The sequence below is a fragment of the Ictalurus punctatus genome, chromosome 15, assembly GCF_001660625.3.
Source record: "Ictalurus punctatus breed USDA103 chromosome 15, Coco_2.0, whole genome shotgun sequence".
NCBI classification, from domain to species: domain Eukaryota; kingdom Metazoa; phylum Chordata; class Actinopteri; order Siluriformes; family Ictaluridae; genus Ictalurus; species Ictalurus punctatus.
In genome coordinates this window covers 11381309-11401507 of record NC_030430.2, presented here as the reverse complement: position 1 = coordinate 11401507, position 20199 = coordinate 11381309, and the positions used below count along the sequence as shown (strand labels likewise).

Below are 20199 nucleotides of genomic sequence, written 5' to 3'. Positions count from 1 at the left end.
TGTCACTCATCTAGATTACTGTAACGCCATTTTAGCCAGAGTGTCTAAATCCACACTCAATAAACTGCAATATGTACAAGACTCTGCTGTCAGGATCCTGACTGGGACCAGGAAATCATATTACTCCTGTTTTGGAGTCCTTGCCCTCCCGGTCAGGTTTCGTGCCGATTTTAAAATTATGATGCTGATATACAAAGCATTACATGGCTTGGCTCCTCATTACATCCATCCATCTTCTACCGCTTATTCCTTTTCAGGGTCATGGGGAACCTGGAGCCTATCCCGGGGAGCATCGGGCACAAGGCGGGGTACACCCTGGACAGGGTGCCAGTCCATCACAAGGCACAATCACGTACACACTCACACACCCATTCATACACTATGGACACTTTAGACACACCAATCAGCCTACCATGCATGTCTTTGGACTGGGGGAGGAAACCGGAGTACCCGGAGGAAACCCCCACAAACGTGCTAACCACTAAGCCACTTTGCACCCCTCCTCATTACAGATCTGCTTTATTAATTCCTTACACCCCAAATCACAGACTGCGCACCTCACAGTATAACCTGTTATCTGTTCCACAAACTCTCTTAAAATCTATGGGTGACAGGGCTTTTTCTGTCTATGCTCCTTCCCTTTGGAACTCTCTTCCTCTTGAACTTAAGGAAGCTCAGACCGTTGGCATTTTTAAAGCTCAACATAAGACACATTATTATTATTATTATTATTATTATTATTATTATTATTATTAACTTTTATAATTTAGTTGTTTCAGTGTACTGCTTATTTTGAGTACAGCGCTTTGAGAATCTGCTTTTAAAGGCGCTTTATAAAATAAAGTTTATTATTATTATTATTATTATTATTATTATTATTGCAACCTTCCAATCAGTAGTTCAACGGCTTAAACATTGAGCTACCAGAATGGTTAAATGCCTTAGAGGCTAGCAATTTATAAGAACTGAGTTTAGCGCTGTCCCAAATGATGCCCTAAACCCTGTGGTTCTCCTCAAATTGAGAACTTTGATCAATGCAAAAATAATGTGCAAATCCTTGTATAAATTAGAAAAAAATACATTTATGACAGTAGCCATTTACCGATGCACACAGTGCACATTTTACATTTACATTTCCAGTAGCATTACAGTTTCAGTCACTCTTATTAATAAATAAATATTCTAAACTGAGTGTAGAAACATTTATGAGCCTGTGTAAGATGAGAAACTCTGCCAAATATAGTTAACAAAGTATTAGGCTGCAGCATTAATTTTTTATTTATTAATTTTTTTAATCTAGAATGATCCAACACTTTGCAATACCATACTGTGATACTCTGGTGGGTGGGAGGTTTATTGAGGAGACAGAATGTAGATATGGGAAAGAGCATATCTATTTAGATTGGGCTTTCCTCTATGCCCTCTGCTCAGTACTCTCATCCAATTGAAACAACAAGAAAAAACATGCTCAATTTAAATACACATGTGCGCACACACACATAGAGGATGCTGTCAGATACATTCTCCATAACAGAACCAACTTTCTCATTCTGAGTTTTCAGCATCTCATTTGCAAGAAGTATACAATCCCCTCTGAAACTATTGGAGCGGCAAGGCCAATTCTTTTGTATGTGCTATATGCCAAAGACATTTGGGTTTGAGATCAAATGATGGATATGAGATGAGAGTTTAGGATTTTATTTTATTTTTAGCTGATTTTATTCAGCTTTTATTTCCTTGTATTTACATCTAGATGTGTTAAACAACATAAAACATAGAACCTTTTGTATCAGACCACCCAATTTTTAGGCAAGCAAAAGTATAGGAACAGATAAGTCTTGAAGTAAATTAAAGTTTTTTTTCAAAGTTTATTAAACACTTAATAGTTGGTTGCATAAGTACATCAAGCCTGCAACTCACTGACATCACCAAATTTTTGGTTTCTTCTTTGTGATGCTTTTCCAGGCTTTTACTTCACCCTCTTTCAGTTGTTGTTTGTTTCAGATGGTTTCTCCCTTCAGTCTTCTCTTTAGCAAGTAAAATGTTGCTCAATTGGGTTAAGGTCTGGTGATTGACTTGGCCTTTAAAACCTTCCACTTTTCCCCCGATAAAGTCCTTTGTTGAGTTGGCAGTGTGTTTTGGATCATTGGCTTGCTGTGTGATTAGTTGCATTAGTTGGATGAAGTTATTCCTGATTAATTTGGATGCATTTCTCTGTAAATTGGCATACAAAATGTTCCTGTAAACTTATGAATTCATTCTGCTGCTACCATTATGAGGTACATCATCAATAAAAATTAGTGAGCGAGTTTTAGAAGCAGCCATGCAAGCCCAAGCCATAACACTACCTATACCGTGTTTCACAGATGAGCCTGTATGTTTTGGATAATGAGCAGATCTTTCCTTTCGCCACACTTTGGCCTTTCCATCACTTTGGTAGAAGTTAATCTTGGTTCCTTCTGTGGAACCAATTTCTGTGGCTTATCTTGGTATTTCTTTACGAATTCCAATCTGGCTTTCCGATCCTTACTGCTGATGAGTGGTTTGCATCTTGTGGTATGGCCTCTATATTTCTGCTCTCAAAGTCTTCTTTTTATGAATTGTGATACATTCAATCCTGCCCTGTGGAGGTTGTTGGTGATGTCACTAACTGTTGTTTTTTTAGTTTTTTTTTCTCATAATAATCAACTGTTGTTGTTTTCCTTGGCTGACTCATTAATTGTTAGTTGCTCAGCACACCAGTGGTTTCTTTCTTTTTCAGGACATTTTAAACACAACAGTTTAATAATAATAATAATAATAATAATAATAATAATAATAATAATAATAATAATTATTATTATTATTATTATTATTATTATTATTATTGATCTCAAACCCAAATGTCTTCAGTGTACAGAAAAAACAAATGAATTGTTCTAATGGTTTTGGATGGGACTGTATATACTGTATATAAAGCATAGTTAATCATAAACAAGTGGAAGCACTCATTCATTACCATTCATTCTCCCTGAGTTTTCCTCCAATTCACAACCAGTACTGGATCACACCATTGCCGCCACACATACATTCTTAAATGTACCTCAATTTTAGCTGTGTCAGATATCAACAGCTAGGAGCAAAATGGGTCCAACAAGCTACTTCCCACTCATCTTCTGAGCATGAGAATTAAAAAGACATAATGGAAACTATAGTTGTCTGTGAATTTAAACCTTTTTTTTTTATGAGATGATTTTAAAATGTGATTTTTTGCCATATTTAACAGAACAGGATTCAAAGAAGCATTTAAAAGTGAAAACACAATGTCCTGAGCATCAGTAATTCAGGGACAGTTCATTCCCATAATCCTTTGCATATGGTTCATATGCTCTACCGCTTTCAAACAAAGTCATGTGTTCTCCAAGCAGGTCTGATTTGCAAGAAATAACCAGAAAAAATTCCTCTGGTTTTCTCTCCATTTGACAGATGCTCATTTCATTCATTTAATTTCATGGCTTTATCTGTCAGGAACAGAACAAATATTTCTGTTGCACTGACCTTAACACCTCATTTACACTTTGATCCCCCTGCAATAAGTCTTGATAGATCTTTGCCCTGGATCCTTTATGTAGCCATTTCTTCTGTTCTGCTGTCTACACCTGACTTTGACCTGATGGCTTATAACCAAATGTGCTGCCAAACCATCTGCACACTTGGTAGGAAAATATGATAAATAATCATATTATGCAGAAAACACCTTTACTGAGTTTTAATTACACAGGGATCTCATATCATGACCCTTCTCACTAAGCTCAGTAAAAATGCTGGAAGAAACATGTAAATAACAATCTACAGAACAAATATGAATGTAATTGTACATAATAACTGTAGAAAAATAACTGTTTATACCCAGTTTCATCAGTATGTATTTATAATCCAACAGAGTTCATTAAATGCACTTCAAACTCACTCTCAGCCTCAAATTCCTGGCACAATATTGTACTCAGTCATGCAGTTATACTGAATATTGACACTGCTGTGATTATGTGCAGCTTTGTAAACCCTCTGTATTTATATTCCTGAAGGTGTCCCTTGATTGTAGACTATGACAATACCTACCTAGATATACCTACTTCCTCCAGAGTGTTCTTGACTTGGCTAGATTTTGTGAAGGGGTTTTTCTTCACCAAGGAAAGAATTCTGCGATCATCCATTTTAGTTGTCTTCCATGGTTTTCCAGGCCTTTTGGTGTTTCTGAGCTCGCCAGTGCATTCCTTCTATTTAGGAATTTACCAAATTGTTGATTTGGCCACTCCCAATGTTTCTGCTATCATGCTGGTAAGTTGGGTTTTTTTGTTTGTTTTTATCTCAACATAATGATGGCCTCCTCCACTTGCACTGACACCTCTTTGGACCGTATATTGTGTTCCCATGAACAGCTACCAAATGCAAATTAAAAATTTGGAATCAACTCCAGACTCCTTTTATCTCCTTAATTTGTCATGAAATAACGAGGAAACAGTTAATTGTCCAATTACCTTTGAGCCTGTGAAGATAAAAAATATTTTTATATCTATGATAATATATATTAAAAATATTTTTGTTAAACCCCTTGAATTAAAGATGAAAGTCTACACTTCTGTGCACCATTTGGATGGAAGAATAAGTGTCACCTCAAAAAAGAGAATAAGGAATTACTTTTCACAAGAGAGGTCTCAGAGATCATGTATGTTTTTATTTTATGAGGGTCTTTATGAAAGAATTAAGGCAGGCTGTCCCACAATATATTTACACCTTTATATAAATGCATCTGTAAAAAAAAATAAAATAAAGCAAATTTTGTTGAACATACATTATCTGGTTAGACCCACATCTCTCCAAATACTTACACTGGCTTACAAGAGATTTTTGCTCTTCTAACATGTCAGAAAGTTACTGTATGAAAGTAGATAAATTAGTTAGCAACAGTGGATAATGCAGCATCTAGGTTTCATATATTTATGCATTTTACTCTGTAGAATATTCTGATCAAACATTGAAACTTCAGTATGAATAATAGTATTGACAAGTAAAAAAAAATGTGCTAACAAAAAATTATTCACTGAAAACAAGAAGAAGAAAAAATTACATAAATTATGTACAGTAAAATTCAGACACATAGTTTAAGACATCAGATAGAGGTAGGCATAAACTGCAATACAAGAAAACTGCCAAGACTAAGATTAAAGATTGTTTTTGTATGTTAAAAATTAAATACGGCCATGCAAAACTAAAGCATGGGTCATCACTTTATTTTAAATGTTTTCATAAGGATTCCCTTTTATTCCACTGGCAGTGTATATGTTGATTTTATTTGAGTAGAAATGTATCAGGTTTTCAGATTTATGTAAGAATCAGAAATACTTATGTTATCTATTGCATCAACATCAAAGGAAACTCATTTGCTCATAGGATCCATACCTCGTTATGACTTTTTGAGAGGACATTTTTGTGCCCATGCATACCAGGTTCATGGCATCTAATAAAAGATTTACTGTCATGACATGATCGAGTCAGTGAGGGGCCATGGACATCCATCCATCCATCCATTTTCCATACTGCTCATCCTACACAGGGTCATGGTGGAGCCTGGAGCTTACCCAGGGAACTGGGTGGGGCCATGGCCAGTTTTTAAAAATCCACCCAGTTGTTGAACATTGAACATAGGTAGTTTTGAAGTGAAAAAGAAACTTAGTTTGTCATATGATATTAAGCCAGTGTGTTTTGCAATGTTAATTAAACAAGTGAGCATTCACACACACTCAGATTCTTAATATACACCCATTTGCATCTTTAAATTACACACAGACTTTCACTCATTTAATAGTATAAAAGATGAAACAGCATCTCAAACTGTCAAGTCCATGGATACCCTTTGTTTCTAGCCAACATATTCACCAATGAAAGATCCGTCCTCACTGAACTCGCAGTCCTCATTCCCATAGTCATCTGAGCTGTCCATGCTTCTGCTGTCTTCTTTGATGTCTCCCACTAGTGTATGCTGGCTGTTCTTAAGAGGCTTTCTATCACTGTCACTGTAAAAAAACAAAACCAAACAAAATGACTAATTTCACCTGAGCAAACTAAGAGAAAAGAGAAAGAAGAGGTCAGGATGGAATCACTGTTTTTCCTCTAACTGATAAATTCAAATAGCAATGCTTCAAATGCTGCAATAGTTTATAGTGTGTGCTCAGAGACAGAGAGCAATTGCAGATGTTGGTATAATGCTAAACAATGAGAGAAACAGTGTGTGCAAACAAACAGCCTGTTGGGCTACTTTACTTCCTTGAGGAACACAGGAGCAATCCATGATTGGACAAGGAATGTAATTGAATACTAAAACAGATACAAATAGGAGGCACACTATTTTTTTAAACCTTGCCAGAAAGGTTGAGACTAGAGGTGTGCATCAGGCCTGGGATCCAATGGGAGGCAACAAAAAAGGGATTTTTTTTTCATACTTTCATACTTTATATTTGTTATAGTTTGGGTGCCAAGCTTGCAGGACAAAGAGAACATTCATTAACATGATATGAATAGGAGATGCACTATTTATAAGTGGATGGCTCCACTAGAGTGAACAAAACATTGCCATTTAAAAAATGCTACACAATATGAAAAGGATTCAAGAAGATGTAAAGAAATAATTGATGCCATTTGTTACTACATCGTGAAAGATATGGCTCCCATAGCTACAGTGTGTTTAAACACCTTGTTAAAAACTCTCGACAGAACATACACTGTGCCATTGCAACCATATTTTTCCCAAACTGTGCTGCCCAACATGTACAAAACATATCATAAAAAGGTAGCTGCTGAACTGAAGTGTGCACTCTGCAGCCACTTCTGATCTCTGCTCAAGTAGGACCATAGTTTATATAGTTTAATAGTTTGTGTTATATAGTTTATAGTAGTTCAATAGTTTGTGTTTCCTTCAATTATTTTCAAATAAAAAAGATAAGAAATGCATGCTTTCATTAGAAAAAAATATCCCACTTTTAATAGTTGAGCATATTTACAGTACAAACCTTGTCAATAAACTATGAGGGCAACAACAAAAAAAAAAAACACCCAAAAGCAAAATAATTGTTCATTAATCATAATCGAGGTAACATGTTCAATTAATCGAGATTTTGACTTTAGGTCACATCGTACCGCCCTACTAATATCACACATTTCCTCAGTAACTACAATGCTGTGAAGTTGCTAATAGATCAAATGTTGCAGCATGGACAGCATGATTTCTGCCCCAATGTTCTTCTATTAATCTTTATTGCAGATCCCATTTCTGACAAATAGGTGAAATATTAACTTTTATTAGAGCTAAGTGGGACAGTGAGCATACTTTCCTGTGATTGTGCAACATGTACTGTAGAAAGGCTAGCAAAAAAAAAAGAAAAAAAAAGAAGAAGCTAATTAGTATGAGTATTATTAGGAATTTAAAACTGTTGTGAATAAGTTGTGAATGAGGATTTTATGGAGATTAATATTGGGTTGATAGTGGATATACAGTTGCAATCAGAATTATTCAACCCCCATCGCAAATCTGGTTTATTGTCAAAATTTACAGGAATTTGAAGTATGCTTGGGATCTGTTGGAATGTTCAATGACACCCAAGCTTCAGCTTCCTCACAGATGGGATGAGGTTTTCTCCTAGGATTTCCTGATACTTCAATGAATCCATCTTGCCTTACACACTGCAGGTTTCCAGTGCCAGAGGATGCAAAGCAGCCCCAGAGCATCACCGAGCCAACAGCATGTTTGGCTGTGGACAGAGTGTTCTTTCTTCATTCTTCTTCCTCAAGACATACTGTTGATCCATCATGCCAAAAAGTTCCAGTTTTGTTTCATCGCGCCACAGAACAGAATCAAATAACTTCTGTGGCTTATTTATATGATTTTGAGACAACATTTCTTGTGCTTTGGGGTCAGTAGTGGTCAACGTCTTGGAGTTCTGGCATATAAACCTTCTGCGTTTAGTATGCGCCTCACTGTGCTCAATGAAACCTCAGTGCCTGTTACCACCAAGTCTTGCTGCAGGTCTTTTGCAGTCGCTCGAGAGTTTTTCATAACATGCCTTCTCAAAAATCTGCTTGCAGCCATTGATAGCTTCCTTTTTCTGCCCCATCCAGGTAGTGTACATTCAACAATCCCCTAGCCAGTTCAGGTATTTCAAGTATTTTCTACCCTTAACCAGTTCAGGTAGTTAATGTGTTCCAGCTCAAGCACACCTGGTGAAACTAATGAAGCCCTTAATTAATTGCATCAGGTGTGCTTGAGACAACACCTGTTTTGCATATTTGTGCTGTTGTGAGGGATTCTATTCAGGGGAATGAATAATTGTGAGACTGGAGAAGTCATTATAAGTTGCATTTTCAGTTGAATTTGCAGAAACCACTTAAAGCTTTTGTTGTGTTGAACTATTTCAATTGCTTTTACTTGATTTGTTCATTGCAAACAGCTGAAATTTTGACAATAAACCAGATTTGCAATGGGGATTGAATAATTTTGATTGCAACTCTATATGGTGGAGCTCTGGCCCACCCACCACTATGGACGAGCCACCACTGATTATCAATGTAACTGCTCTTATTATTCTGCATACTGAGTTGTGATTGAAGTAGATTTAAGTTTTAAGTTATTACTTAAGACTACAATGAAACTAAGTTGCAAGCGATAATATTTAAGTCAATTTTAGGAATGTGTGCTTATTCATATGCAATGATTGCATTCCTGTCATAGGGCCCCCACAGTCCCTAGAACAACCTCTGAGCTCTGCAGCTCCACACAAATTTGTACATAGCAAAGGAAAAGAAAAAACCTCCTACTAAGTCCATGCCACTCTTATTAATATGTACTTGCTGAAGAAGCAGAATGATGTATTGATTGGATTTTATGGTTATTACACTGTTAATATCATGCCATGAATATTTTGTTCTAAAAAGGTACTAGACTAACTCTTTCACTGTACATAGATCTACACCATTATCACACACACCCCATCCACACACAGGTTTGCACAAATTCTTTCTTCACTTGCCATGCTTTCTGCTATGATTGTATGGTTTGCTTGCAGCAGAGAAAGACATGGTGTTATGACACACTTATACAAAAGCCTCACATTAGCAACCAAACACAGCAGAAAGTATCATTTACCTGTATTCACAGGAAGTCTCATCATTCATGCCTTTAAACTCCAGATGTGGTCGTACTTCTTCGTTCTCTTTCACTGCAGAGTGGATAATTAAAAAAGAAACAATAAAGTACTTTTAGAAAAAAAAAAGTTGCCTTTATATTTCACAGTTGAAACACTAATGTTATTCTTTGATTTATAGTCATATACAGCTGTGTTGAAAATGAAGCTACTGTTTTGAGCTGTGGGCTGAAAAGCGACAGAAGGGTTTTCTGCTTTGCTTTTTTCTGAGTGGGTTTCAATGACATTGATTACTTTGAAGATGTGTACAAATTTCAGAATATGTAAGAATCCACCTTTTGCAGGAAACTCAAAGAATGACTCTGAAAACGTGTGCATTTACCTCAGATCAATAGTATTATTATAGCAATGACAGCTACTGCATAGCAACATAAATAAATCCTGAGGTTGATATGTATTGTTCTTACTAGAAAGTACTTTAAGGAAAGCTGCCAAATGCTACCACACAGAGTGTAGTGTCAGCGCTACACGTCTTTATTCTAATAATTCCTTGCAAACCTATCAGTATTAACAGGGAATAGGCCGTAAAGTGAGTTAGTTTGCAAATACAACACTCAACTGTGTAATAAAATAGCAACTCAAGGTCTGATCACTTTGCAAAGAGGTAAAAACTATAGACAAGATAATTTTCTTTTGTACCATAATATATTATATATTTCTGCGCAATCCATCCAAAGAGTATGCATCTAGATTTTTCTTTTTCCTCTGCCCTATGCAAGGTTTTATTACTCTATGGTTTTCACCACTGAGTGTTCTTTCTCATGTGTTTATGCTTCCGATGTTCTTTCTATGTCCTCAATTTCCAATCTGTTTTTCATTTTTATCTTCTTTGTTTTGTTTATGACCTCCAGCCTGTTTCCGACTACAAATCTGCGATTTGTATAATAATAAAAAGAATATATGTGCAGCTCCTCCCTGCAAGCATCCCAGTTTCTTACAGAAGACCTTGCCATAATAATGAACACAGCAAGTGTACATGATTCAGAAAGAAGGCATGGCTCTGATCTCTTCAAAGCCATTTCCAATCAGAAACATATGGGAACTAACTATGCTGGGTTCCACCTTGGAAGAGGTGCTCAAATTCCTGCAGTATGTTAACATTTACCTTCTGACCAGCTCTGCTGACTCATTCTACATCTGCAGCGGCATCTTCTACCAAACGTCCCTCTATGTCATCCTGCTAATCTCTTGATAATTGCTACTTGAGGCAAGTCCTCACAATGTTGTGGTTATATAATGCTCACTGTATTTCACCTATCAAAAAGGAGTTCCTTTGTGCCAAAACCACTATAATTATTTCATAGCTTAAAGGCAAAGCATTGGAGTGGGCTACTGAAGTCTGGGAATACGAAGGCTAACAGGTAACCATGTACAATGGTGCTTGAAAGTTTGTGAACCCTTTTGAATTTTCTATAAATCTGCATTAATTGTACCTAAAACATCATCAGATTCTCACAGAAATCCTAAAAGTAGATAAAGAGAACCCAATTAAACAAATGAGACAAAAATATTATACTTGGACATTTATTTATTGAGGAAAATGAGCCAATATTTCATATCTGTGAGTGGCAAAGTATGTGAATCTCTAGGATTAACAGTTAATTTGAAGGTGATCAATGGGATGACAATCAGGTGTGAGTGAGTGCCCTGTTTTATTTAAAGAACATGGATCAATCAAAGTCTGATCTTCATGAGACATGTTTGTGGAAGTGTATCATGGCACGAACAAAGGAGATTTTTGAGGACCTCATGAAAAGAGTTGTTGATGCTCATCAGTCTGGAAAAGGTTACAAAACCCTCTCTAAAGAGTTTGGACTCCACCAATCCACAGTCAGACAGATTGTTTACAAATGGAGGAAATTCAAGACCACTGTTACCCTCCCCAGGAGGTCAACCAACTAAGATCACTCTGAAAATCTGACGATCATATTTATGCAGAAATGTTGAAAATTCTAAAGGGTTCACAAACTTTCAAACACCACTGTATGAATGATTCATGACACTAAACGAAATGTGTTTGATTATTCATCAGAAGGAAAAGAGAGTGGAGAAGGACTTATGTGCCTGTCTTAGGGTTCCTCAATGACAACTGAATTTGCACTCTGTTTCTGCACCTTTCCTGCAGCCAATAGTTGGAATGAGGTTTCACTGCATATGCATTTATAATGTGGATGTAATGTGGAGGTGTCATGATGACATGCAAGTCTTTCTCATTAATATGTATATAGAATTAGATAATTTAATCCAAGAGAGTAACCGATTCCACACAAATCTTCAATACAAGTGTGGGGGGCCTTCAAGATCTAAGTCTTCAAGTCTAAGCTAATGAAAAGCACACTCTGACAAGGGTAAGCTCTCATCCTTCTTCCATATCCAAAAAAGCAGATTCTAGTGGCCATACCATTGTATCACAGTAACCAGTAACCATTGAACTTTAATGAAGCTGGATACCCAGCTTCCACCACAGTGCAGGATTGACCTCATCATCAAATTATTAGAAGGTACTGCACCAGCTAAATTAATTCAATCAAATCAATACTTAAATAGACCTTTTCCAACAGCATGAAGTTGGTTAAAAGGTCTTACCTAGTAAAACACTATTTCAAAATTGAAAGAAATTCCAGAAATTATGAGGAAGAAGGTGATTGAAATACATCAGTCTGGGAAGGGTTATAATGCTATTTCAAAGGCTCTGGGACTCCAAATGACCACAGTGAGAGTCATTATCTCCAAATGGAAAAAGCAGTAACAGTAGTAAACCTTCCCATTGGCCGACCTTTCAAAATTCCTCCAAGAGCACAGCCACTACTCATCCAGGAAGTCATCAGAAGCGTTTGGTTGCGGTTATTGCTGCTAAAGGTGGCACAACCAGATTTTAAATTTAAGGGGGCAATTAATTTTTACCATGGGTGATGGGTGTTGAATCACTTTTGCTTCAATGAAAATAAAAACTGTATTGTGTGTTAACTCAGGTTGCCTTTGTTTTATGTTGTATTTTGTTTGAATATCTTAAACTATTTAGTATGAGATATACCAAAAACAGAACATATCAAATACTTTTTCACAGCACTGTACCTAAATCCACATACACGAGGTTGGGAACTGAAAGACTAGTTTCTCCACTATGATGCCATAGTGCTATGATGCTATGATGCCTGTAATGCCATATGGACTGATTAATGCCCCTTCAGTTTTTCAAGCATTCATCAGTTATGTATTCAGTAACATGCTGGACAAGAGGTAGTAGTGTATATTGATGACATATTGATACACTCAGCTACTCATCCCAAACACATCCAGCATGTCTGCAAGGCTCTGAGACTCTTGCTAGATAATCATTTGTACATGAAGTCAGAATTTTTTTTCCATCAGACTTCAATTTCCTTCCTATGTTACACCACTGACAGTCAAGATGGATGACCACAGGGTGGCAGCAGTTAATGACTGGCCTAAACCATGTTCAGTCAAGGAACTGCAACATTTCCTTGGATTCACCAATTTCTATTGCCACTTCCTTAGGAACTCGATCTGTGTTGGGCTCCCCTCAAATAAGTGCTCATAGGAGGTAAAACCCAAACTCCAATGGAATTCTCAGACCACAGAGCCATTTGTAGAGCTCAAGAAAAGATTTATTTCAGTTTCACTTCTCATGCATCCTGATCCTAAGTTCCATTTCATGTTGGAGGTGGATGCCTCAGACATGGGAGTAGGAGCCATTTTGTCTCAATGATAAGGTAATTCTTCCAAACTCTACCCATATACTGTACATTCTATTCACACAAATTATCTCCTGCAGACTATGACATAGGCAAATAGGATCTCTGGCTCTCAGTTCATGACTGCAGAAATGGAGAAATTGGTTTGAGGGGACCTTGCATCCCTTTCTAGCACTGAGAGATCATCAGGTACATCCAACTAGTCAGTGAAGAGTTTGACTCCTCGTCAGGGCAGGTGAGCTTTGTTCTTTTCATGGTTCAATTTTACTATCTCCTTTTGCCCATGCTCCAAGAATGTGAGAGCTGACAGCTTTTAAAGAATTCATTAAAACGCATCTGCCAAGGTTGAGGGGAGTTCCATCATAGCAGATTAATGTATCCTAGCTCCTGTACTCCTGGGACCTTGAAAAAGAAATTGGACATGCTCTGGAGACAAAGCCTACACCTAGTAATTGCCAGGAATTTCAAGTCATGTGCCACAACAAATATGAAACAGACTCTTAGTATGGGCTCACATGGTACTAGCCAGTGGACACCTGGTTATTTCCTGCACAATCAAATATTACAACAAAGCTATTGGTGACCCTTACTGACCCATGATGTTAATATGTGAACTTTTGCAGCATATGTACAACTACTAAAATCCCCTTTATCTCTTCCAGCAGGAAAGCTCATGCCATTACACACACCACAGCAGTTTTGCCACTTTATTTTCTTTGTTTTGGCTAAGAGCTCAAGCCTGTTTCTTACGATAAGTTTGCCTGGCAATTTGAATTAGTTATTAAAAGCATGACTTGCAACTGCTTGTCCTATTTTTTAACACCTGCAAACTAAAGTGTAAATCAAATTTGCATTCATAACACTGATGTAAAGCGCTATGTGTACCTACAACTTTCTCAATGTCATGTGTGTCATGTGTGTCTTGATCAGTCTATAAATAATAATAATAATAATAATAATAATAATAATAATAATAATAATAACAACAACAACAATTGAGGGTTATTCCCTTCCATCTTTCATATGACGACAAAGTCACAAAAGCCATTACAAGTTTTGACAGACCTTTATAAAGGTTTCCAGCAGTACTTAAAAAACCCAAAACAAGCACTTATGCAATGGTTATGAATGTATTATCAAGATAACTAAGGTACCGTTACTATAAAGTGTAATAATTCTGCATTCTGTAATAATAATTAAAAAACATAAATGCTGTACAATTTAAAACTAGCAGTGACTAGCAACACTGGAACACCCCAGGGAACTATACTGTCTCCATTTTTGTTCACCCTCTACACTTCTGACTTCTCCTTCAATTCGGGAATGTGCCACCTACAAAAGTTTTCAGATGACTCCTCCATTGTTGGCTGTATCACAGATAATTAGGAGGAGGAGTACAGTGACCTTATAGATAGCTTTATAAGATGGTGCGACAACAACCACCTCCAGCTCCAGCTCATCGGGATAACCAAGGAGTTGGTGGTGGACTTCCGGCGTAGCAAGCACTCTCTCAAACCTATCGCGATAAGGTGGGTTGGAGTGGAGATAGTGGACACCTACAAGTTATAACAAACTGGACTGGTCAACACTGAGGCCCTCTATAAGAAAGGACAGAGCAGGATGTTCTTTCTGAGGAGGCTCAGGTCATTTAATGTGTGCAATAGGCTGCTACAGATGTTTTATCAGTCTCTGGTGGCCAGTGTTATATTTGCTGTGGGGTGCTGGGGAGTTGGCATTGGGACTGAACAAACAACAAAATGATCAAGTTGGTGAGGAAGGACAGCTCTGTGGTAGGGATGGAACTGTACATGGTGGAAGAAGTGAGTAAAAAGAGGATGAGAGGGAAACTGAAAGCTATCTGGACAATCCTTCTGATCCTCTCTACACTGAGCTGAGGAGGCTCAGGAGCACATTCAGCCGCAGATTCGATTCATCCAGCTGCGTGCCTCAAAACATCTGGGGGGCTCTTCCATGCCATCAGCCATCAGACTCAAAAATATCCAGTACCTCCTACTCCACTGATTGAGTCTCACAGAAACACACACTCAACAGTAAATTGTAATTTCACAGATCTTGCACATGTATATAAATACTGAGGATATTGCACATGTACATATTCAAATAGAACTGTAGCATATGTACATACACTGAGATCTGTTTTATTGTTCCTATTTTTTCTATTGTATATGTATTTGTGGAAATTATTTTCTTTCTTCCTTCCTTCCTTTCTTTCTTTCTTTGATGTTACTTATCCTACTTGTGCTGCTTGTGCTGTTGTCCCCCTATGGGGGATCAATAAAAGGTACATCTTATCTCATCTTAAAATATTACCATTTTTCATTGTTGTCTTCATTAATTTTTATTTTTTCAAAACATTCTTTAAATAGTACAACTAAATATGATTCAAAGTAAAGAGCTGACTGATAAGTTTCATGGGGAAAAGTCACAGTTTGGTAGCAAAGAAAAATCCAAAGATAATGAAATATTCAGTGTTTTGTGCACAGTATTGTGTGTCCTTATGTGCACTTCAGATGAAAGCAGAGAGAAAGAGCCTTAGGCATGCAGTATAGGTGAAGAAAACTACAAAGCTGTTATTTCGACTGAGAGTCTGACACGAACAGTGAGTGGAGTACTTCTGGAATCAACGCTATCATACCTGCATACTTTCCAGCTTTGTTCTTGGTCACGAAGCAGGCAATTAGAGCTACCAGAGTGAGCAATGCCACTGCACACATGATTCCGATGAACCAGCTTTTAGATGAAATTCTCTCATGTACACCTGCTGCATCTGCAAATGCATAAATTAATCAGGATTAGTTTACAGGTTAACAGATGATTTATAGTGCTCTCTGTATTTGTCTGCATTCATCCTATCTTCAATTCTGACCAGTCCTTTCCAGCCACTAAGAAGCACCCCCATAGCATGATGCTTCTACCACTGTGCTTCACAGTGAGCATTAGAAATAGTTTTATACCCTCGCCCAGATCTATGTCTTAACACAGTTTGATTTTGGAGGTCTACACAGAGTTCCTTGGACATGGATTTTGGTCTGAAATGTGAACTGGGGTTCATTAAACACAGAGGTTTGTGCCTTTCTAAATCGTGTCCAGAGACATTTCAAGACAATGAAAGTAAATGGGATATTTGTGAGCTAAATTTGGAGCTCCTAAAAACAAGGGTCTTAATACTTAGCTAAATTAAATAGTTCAGTTTTTTATTTGTAATAAATTTGTAATTTGTATTTAAATCAGTTTTTTATTTGTATAAATTTGTAATTAAAACTTTCCCAAAACATCTTTTTATTTTGTCATTATTGTGTATAAATTAATGGGTAAAAAGTAAAAGTAATCCATTTTATAAAAAAATTAATAAATCTAGAATCCAATAAAATGTGCAGGGGTCTGAATACTATACAAGACCACTCTATCCAAGACATGAAACGGGACACAGCAAAACCCATAGTGAGTAGACCTTTTGGCAACGTTGTTTATTTTAATGAAAAGAACCTCGATCCGTATCCAGATTTCTGGGTAACAACTAAAGTGTCATTACAAATTATACCATTATAAGATATATTATTATAAATTATATAGTTATACAGTAAATAATACATGGGTAATTTATATAGCCATATCCAGGATGTCTCTAGTCTCATTTATAGGTAATACTATTTGGACTCGTCCAAGTTCTGTTAGAGTAAGTATTTTAAATCCATGATCAGTTATAGTTTAATTTACAATAAGCCTTAGATGTAAAGGATCTAATATTTAGGAGATGAGATCAAAGATCAGATGCACAGTCTAAAGAATGTGGAACCTGGGTTATGCCTCAACCCAGCTATCAAATTGTTGATTTAGATTTATTTTGTGCCCTCAGCTCTGGATTGTCACTGATTATCTAGACCTGTCTCAAGGTGTTACAAGAGCAGCACTTTCCCAAGTAGGATGAATACAGCCCTGATCTAAAAGGCAAGACTTGCCCTCAAAAGTCACCAAAATATCTATGAAGACCTCATTGTTTTTGGAGCACCACTTGGACATCCAGTAGTTCAAGGACCAGAGCATACTACAGCACTGGACATTGCCTTTATGAATTTACACAGCTCTGCATTTTTACATAAATATTTTTATAAAATACATAAAATGTGAATTAGATTTGAATTAAATTTGCATGATCACCGTACCCAGGTGATCATGCAAATCAAGCCGACCACACAGGAAAGCTGCTGTTTTTAAATTGTTTTAAGTGTCTCGACCAATGAGCAAAATGTTAAACTGATAACCCAGCTTTCATCCTCTGACAAAAATCATACTGGTCTTTAAACACAAGTAAGTTACAAACCCCCCCCCCCCCCCCCCCCCCCCCCACGCCCCTACCCGCCACATGTTTTTTGTGAATACAGTCATATGAATGCTCTATAAATAGATCATTGATAAATGAGGACCGATGTGTTTTAAAACAGCACATCAATAGGTCTGTTTTTGCCATGCCAACCTTGGTTATAGCTCAAACGTCAGGAAAACATATGCCAATTTTTCTTACATCTAATAAAGACGTTCAGCACATTATCTTTGTTACTGACAACTCTTTACTACTCTCTACTGACAACATTTTGTTAAGGGGGCATTAAATTTTGAGTCTAATTGTTGTGTGTAACACTGCAGGGGATACTCACGTGCTGCAGAAATAGTGACACCCTCTTCAATGATAGCTGGTCCACAGCCCACAAGTGTACAAGCACTCAGAGAGAACTTGTAGAGGCTTGCTGTGTCCAGATCATTTAGAACCCACTGTGTAGTGTCTGGTCCACTGATGTTTACTCTGTATACTTCACCAACATCCGATGTATCATTGACTGAAATAAGTCAGATAATGTGTTTTTTTTTTTTTTTTTAAGGTTTCTTCATGCATATTTTCATTTAAACAACAATCTTAATCAAAGCTATCCTATAAGGTTTGTTTTGTAGGTTTGTTTATTCATTTCAAATAAGTAGGCCTGCCAAACTTGAACTCTTCCACTGGTGAAACAATGCAACATTAGTCTTCATGAATTAAGTATTTCACATTTGATCCATGGGGAATCTGCTTTCTAGGCAATAATTTTTGCATAAAATAAGAAATTTGCAATTTGGTTAAAATGTAGTTAATGATTAACCCCAAACCTCTAACTGCTGCCAACCCTTAAATTTTTCTTGGAACTGAAACAGAATCATATTGGCATACATATCTGGTACTGCAGCTTGTATCCTGTGAGAACACCATTGGCCTCAAGTGGTGGAGCCCACACCAGTGTGATGGAGTTATCCTGAGGGTTTGTAGCTCTGAGTATAGGGGGGCTTTCAGGAACTGCACACAGTAAATACCTTACTGTTACCTTACTTTATAAGAAGACTAAGAATTGAATTACTCATGAGTTGTATTGTTTTATAGCAATACAATTACTAATTTAAAATGTGAGTATACATAAATGATTCAGGTAAAATCAGGTTTTTTTTTATTTTTTTATTTTTAAAAACACTTTTGTTAAAAAAAACCCTAATCAGTTTGTGTGTGTAATATACATACATACATACATATATATATATATATATATATATATATATATATATATATATATATATATATGTGTGTGTGTATATATATGTATATATGTGTGTGTATATATATATATATATATATATATATATATATATATATATATATATATATATATATATATATATATATATAATTGTGAACAAAATAGCATAAAGGTTAAAAACATTTGCAACCCTATGTGAAGCCCTATTTAAAATGTAAGTGATGCATGTAGTGCTTGCCTCCCTGTGGTGTTGTGAAGGTGAGCGGCGTGCTGCTGGGACCATTGCCCTTCTTGTTAAAGACATTGACAGTGAGACGGTATTGGGAGAAAGGCTTCAGCCCAGGCACTATGGTGTGACTCTGATTTCCTGGGAGGTTCAGAAACTGCTTCTCAGCAGGAACTTCTGCAGAAGTCAACAGGCTTTGTGTTCTCCAGCAATGCACCTGAAAGAGAGAGAGACACAGAAATAGGGAAAAGCGAATAATAGGTACAAAAAAAGGAAATAAAGGAAGGAAAGGAGAAAAAGGTTGGTCTTTGTATGTGTGTGTAGGGGGATAGTGTTGTTGTGACTATTTGAGCACAGTTCTGGATCATAATATCATTTGACACAACCTCAGATTGTAATATGATTTATGGAATATTACCCTAAATTCCAGTAGCCTACTACACTTGTGTTACCTTCAGTTAGATTTCTATTATCTTTTACTTCTATGTTAACTTTTCATGTTAACTTCATACATTTAGAAAGTCTTTTTTCTTCATTTTAATCGCATAGAATACCAATATCAAGTCAAGTCATAGCTACAAGGGTCAAGTCATAGCTACAAGCTGCTTGCATGTAGCTAAATGATGTTCCTCACCAGACCCCATCTAAAGAAGGACACTCACACTGTAGCCTTCAAGATGGCCTCTGAGCTGGGCCTGTTGGACAGGAGACCAGCTGACATGCAGCATCGTGGAGTTGAACACCTCTACATGCACATTCTCAGGAGCTGCAATTGGCACTGGGGAGGAGAAGATAGCTTTAAACTCCAGGTAAATACATTACTAAAATATTGACTAGGCCACACAGAGGATCGGTTACCGAAGTTTCATGTTTATAAGTCACTGAAATACAGCTAGCTCTGCTATGGTATTTTTGGAGTACTCAGTCATCCTAGCCCCATGTCCCTCCTTGGCCATTTCAGTGTAAATGTTATGGAACCACTACTAGTGGGAAATGTTAAACATTTAAGAGGATAACAGTATTTTACTCACAATCTTCTCCAGAATATCCAATCACCACAATGGGTTCCACTGCCCAACCATGATTATTGTGGGCCTGGATCTTAACCTCATAAGGAACAAACGTCGGGGTGCCTGTCACGACAAAAGAATGCCTCTTCATCATCTTCTCTGTCCAGCTTTCCTCAACACCCATCTGTCTGTAGCTAAGCTTGTACTCTAGGCCAGGTCCATTGTGTTCAATAGGCTTCAAAGGCTAAAATAAAAAGATAGTGAAAGGAACAGATTTACAAGTGGAATTGTAAGGTGCATGTTCTTCTCATAATTGCACATTTGATTGATTTCACTAGAATGCACTTAAATATGTAAAACTGTTCAAATGCACAGTACAGGAAAAGAATGCACAGAAAAGTTACAATATACTCAAAAATCTGAGGAAGCACC

General features: G+C 36.9%; 1 protein-coding gene across 1 annotated transcript in view; it reads right to left on the bottom strand.

Annotated features, from left to right (window-relative positions):
• Nucleotides 1-4694: 4694 nt before the first annotated feature.
• The window catches only part of chl1a (cell adhesion molecule L1-like a), a 40863-nt gene continuing 25358 nt past the window's right edge, over nt 4695-20199 (bottom strand). Inside the window, exons 19-26 of the mRNA XM_017487511.3 lie at nt 19789-20011; nt 19420-19535; nt 18770-18974; nt 18174-18296; nt 17626-17805; nt 15606-15737; nt 9176-9248; nt 4695-6053 (exon numbers count right to left, since the gene is read on the bottom strand). Coding sequence (XP_017343000.1) covers nt 5900-6053; nt 9176-9248; nt 15606-15737; nt 17626-17805; nt 18174-18296; nt 18770-18974; nt 19420-19535; nt 19789-20011 — 1206 coding nt within the window. The 3' untranslated portion in view covers nt 4695-5899. The remainder of the gene's footprint in view (nt 6054-9175; nt 9249-15605; nt 15738-17625; nt 17806-18173; nt 18297-18769; nt 18975-19419; nt 19536-19788; nt 20012-20199) is intronic.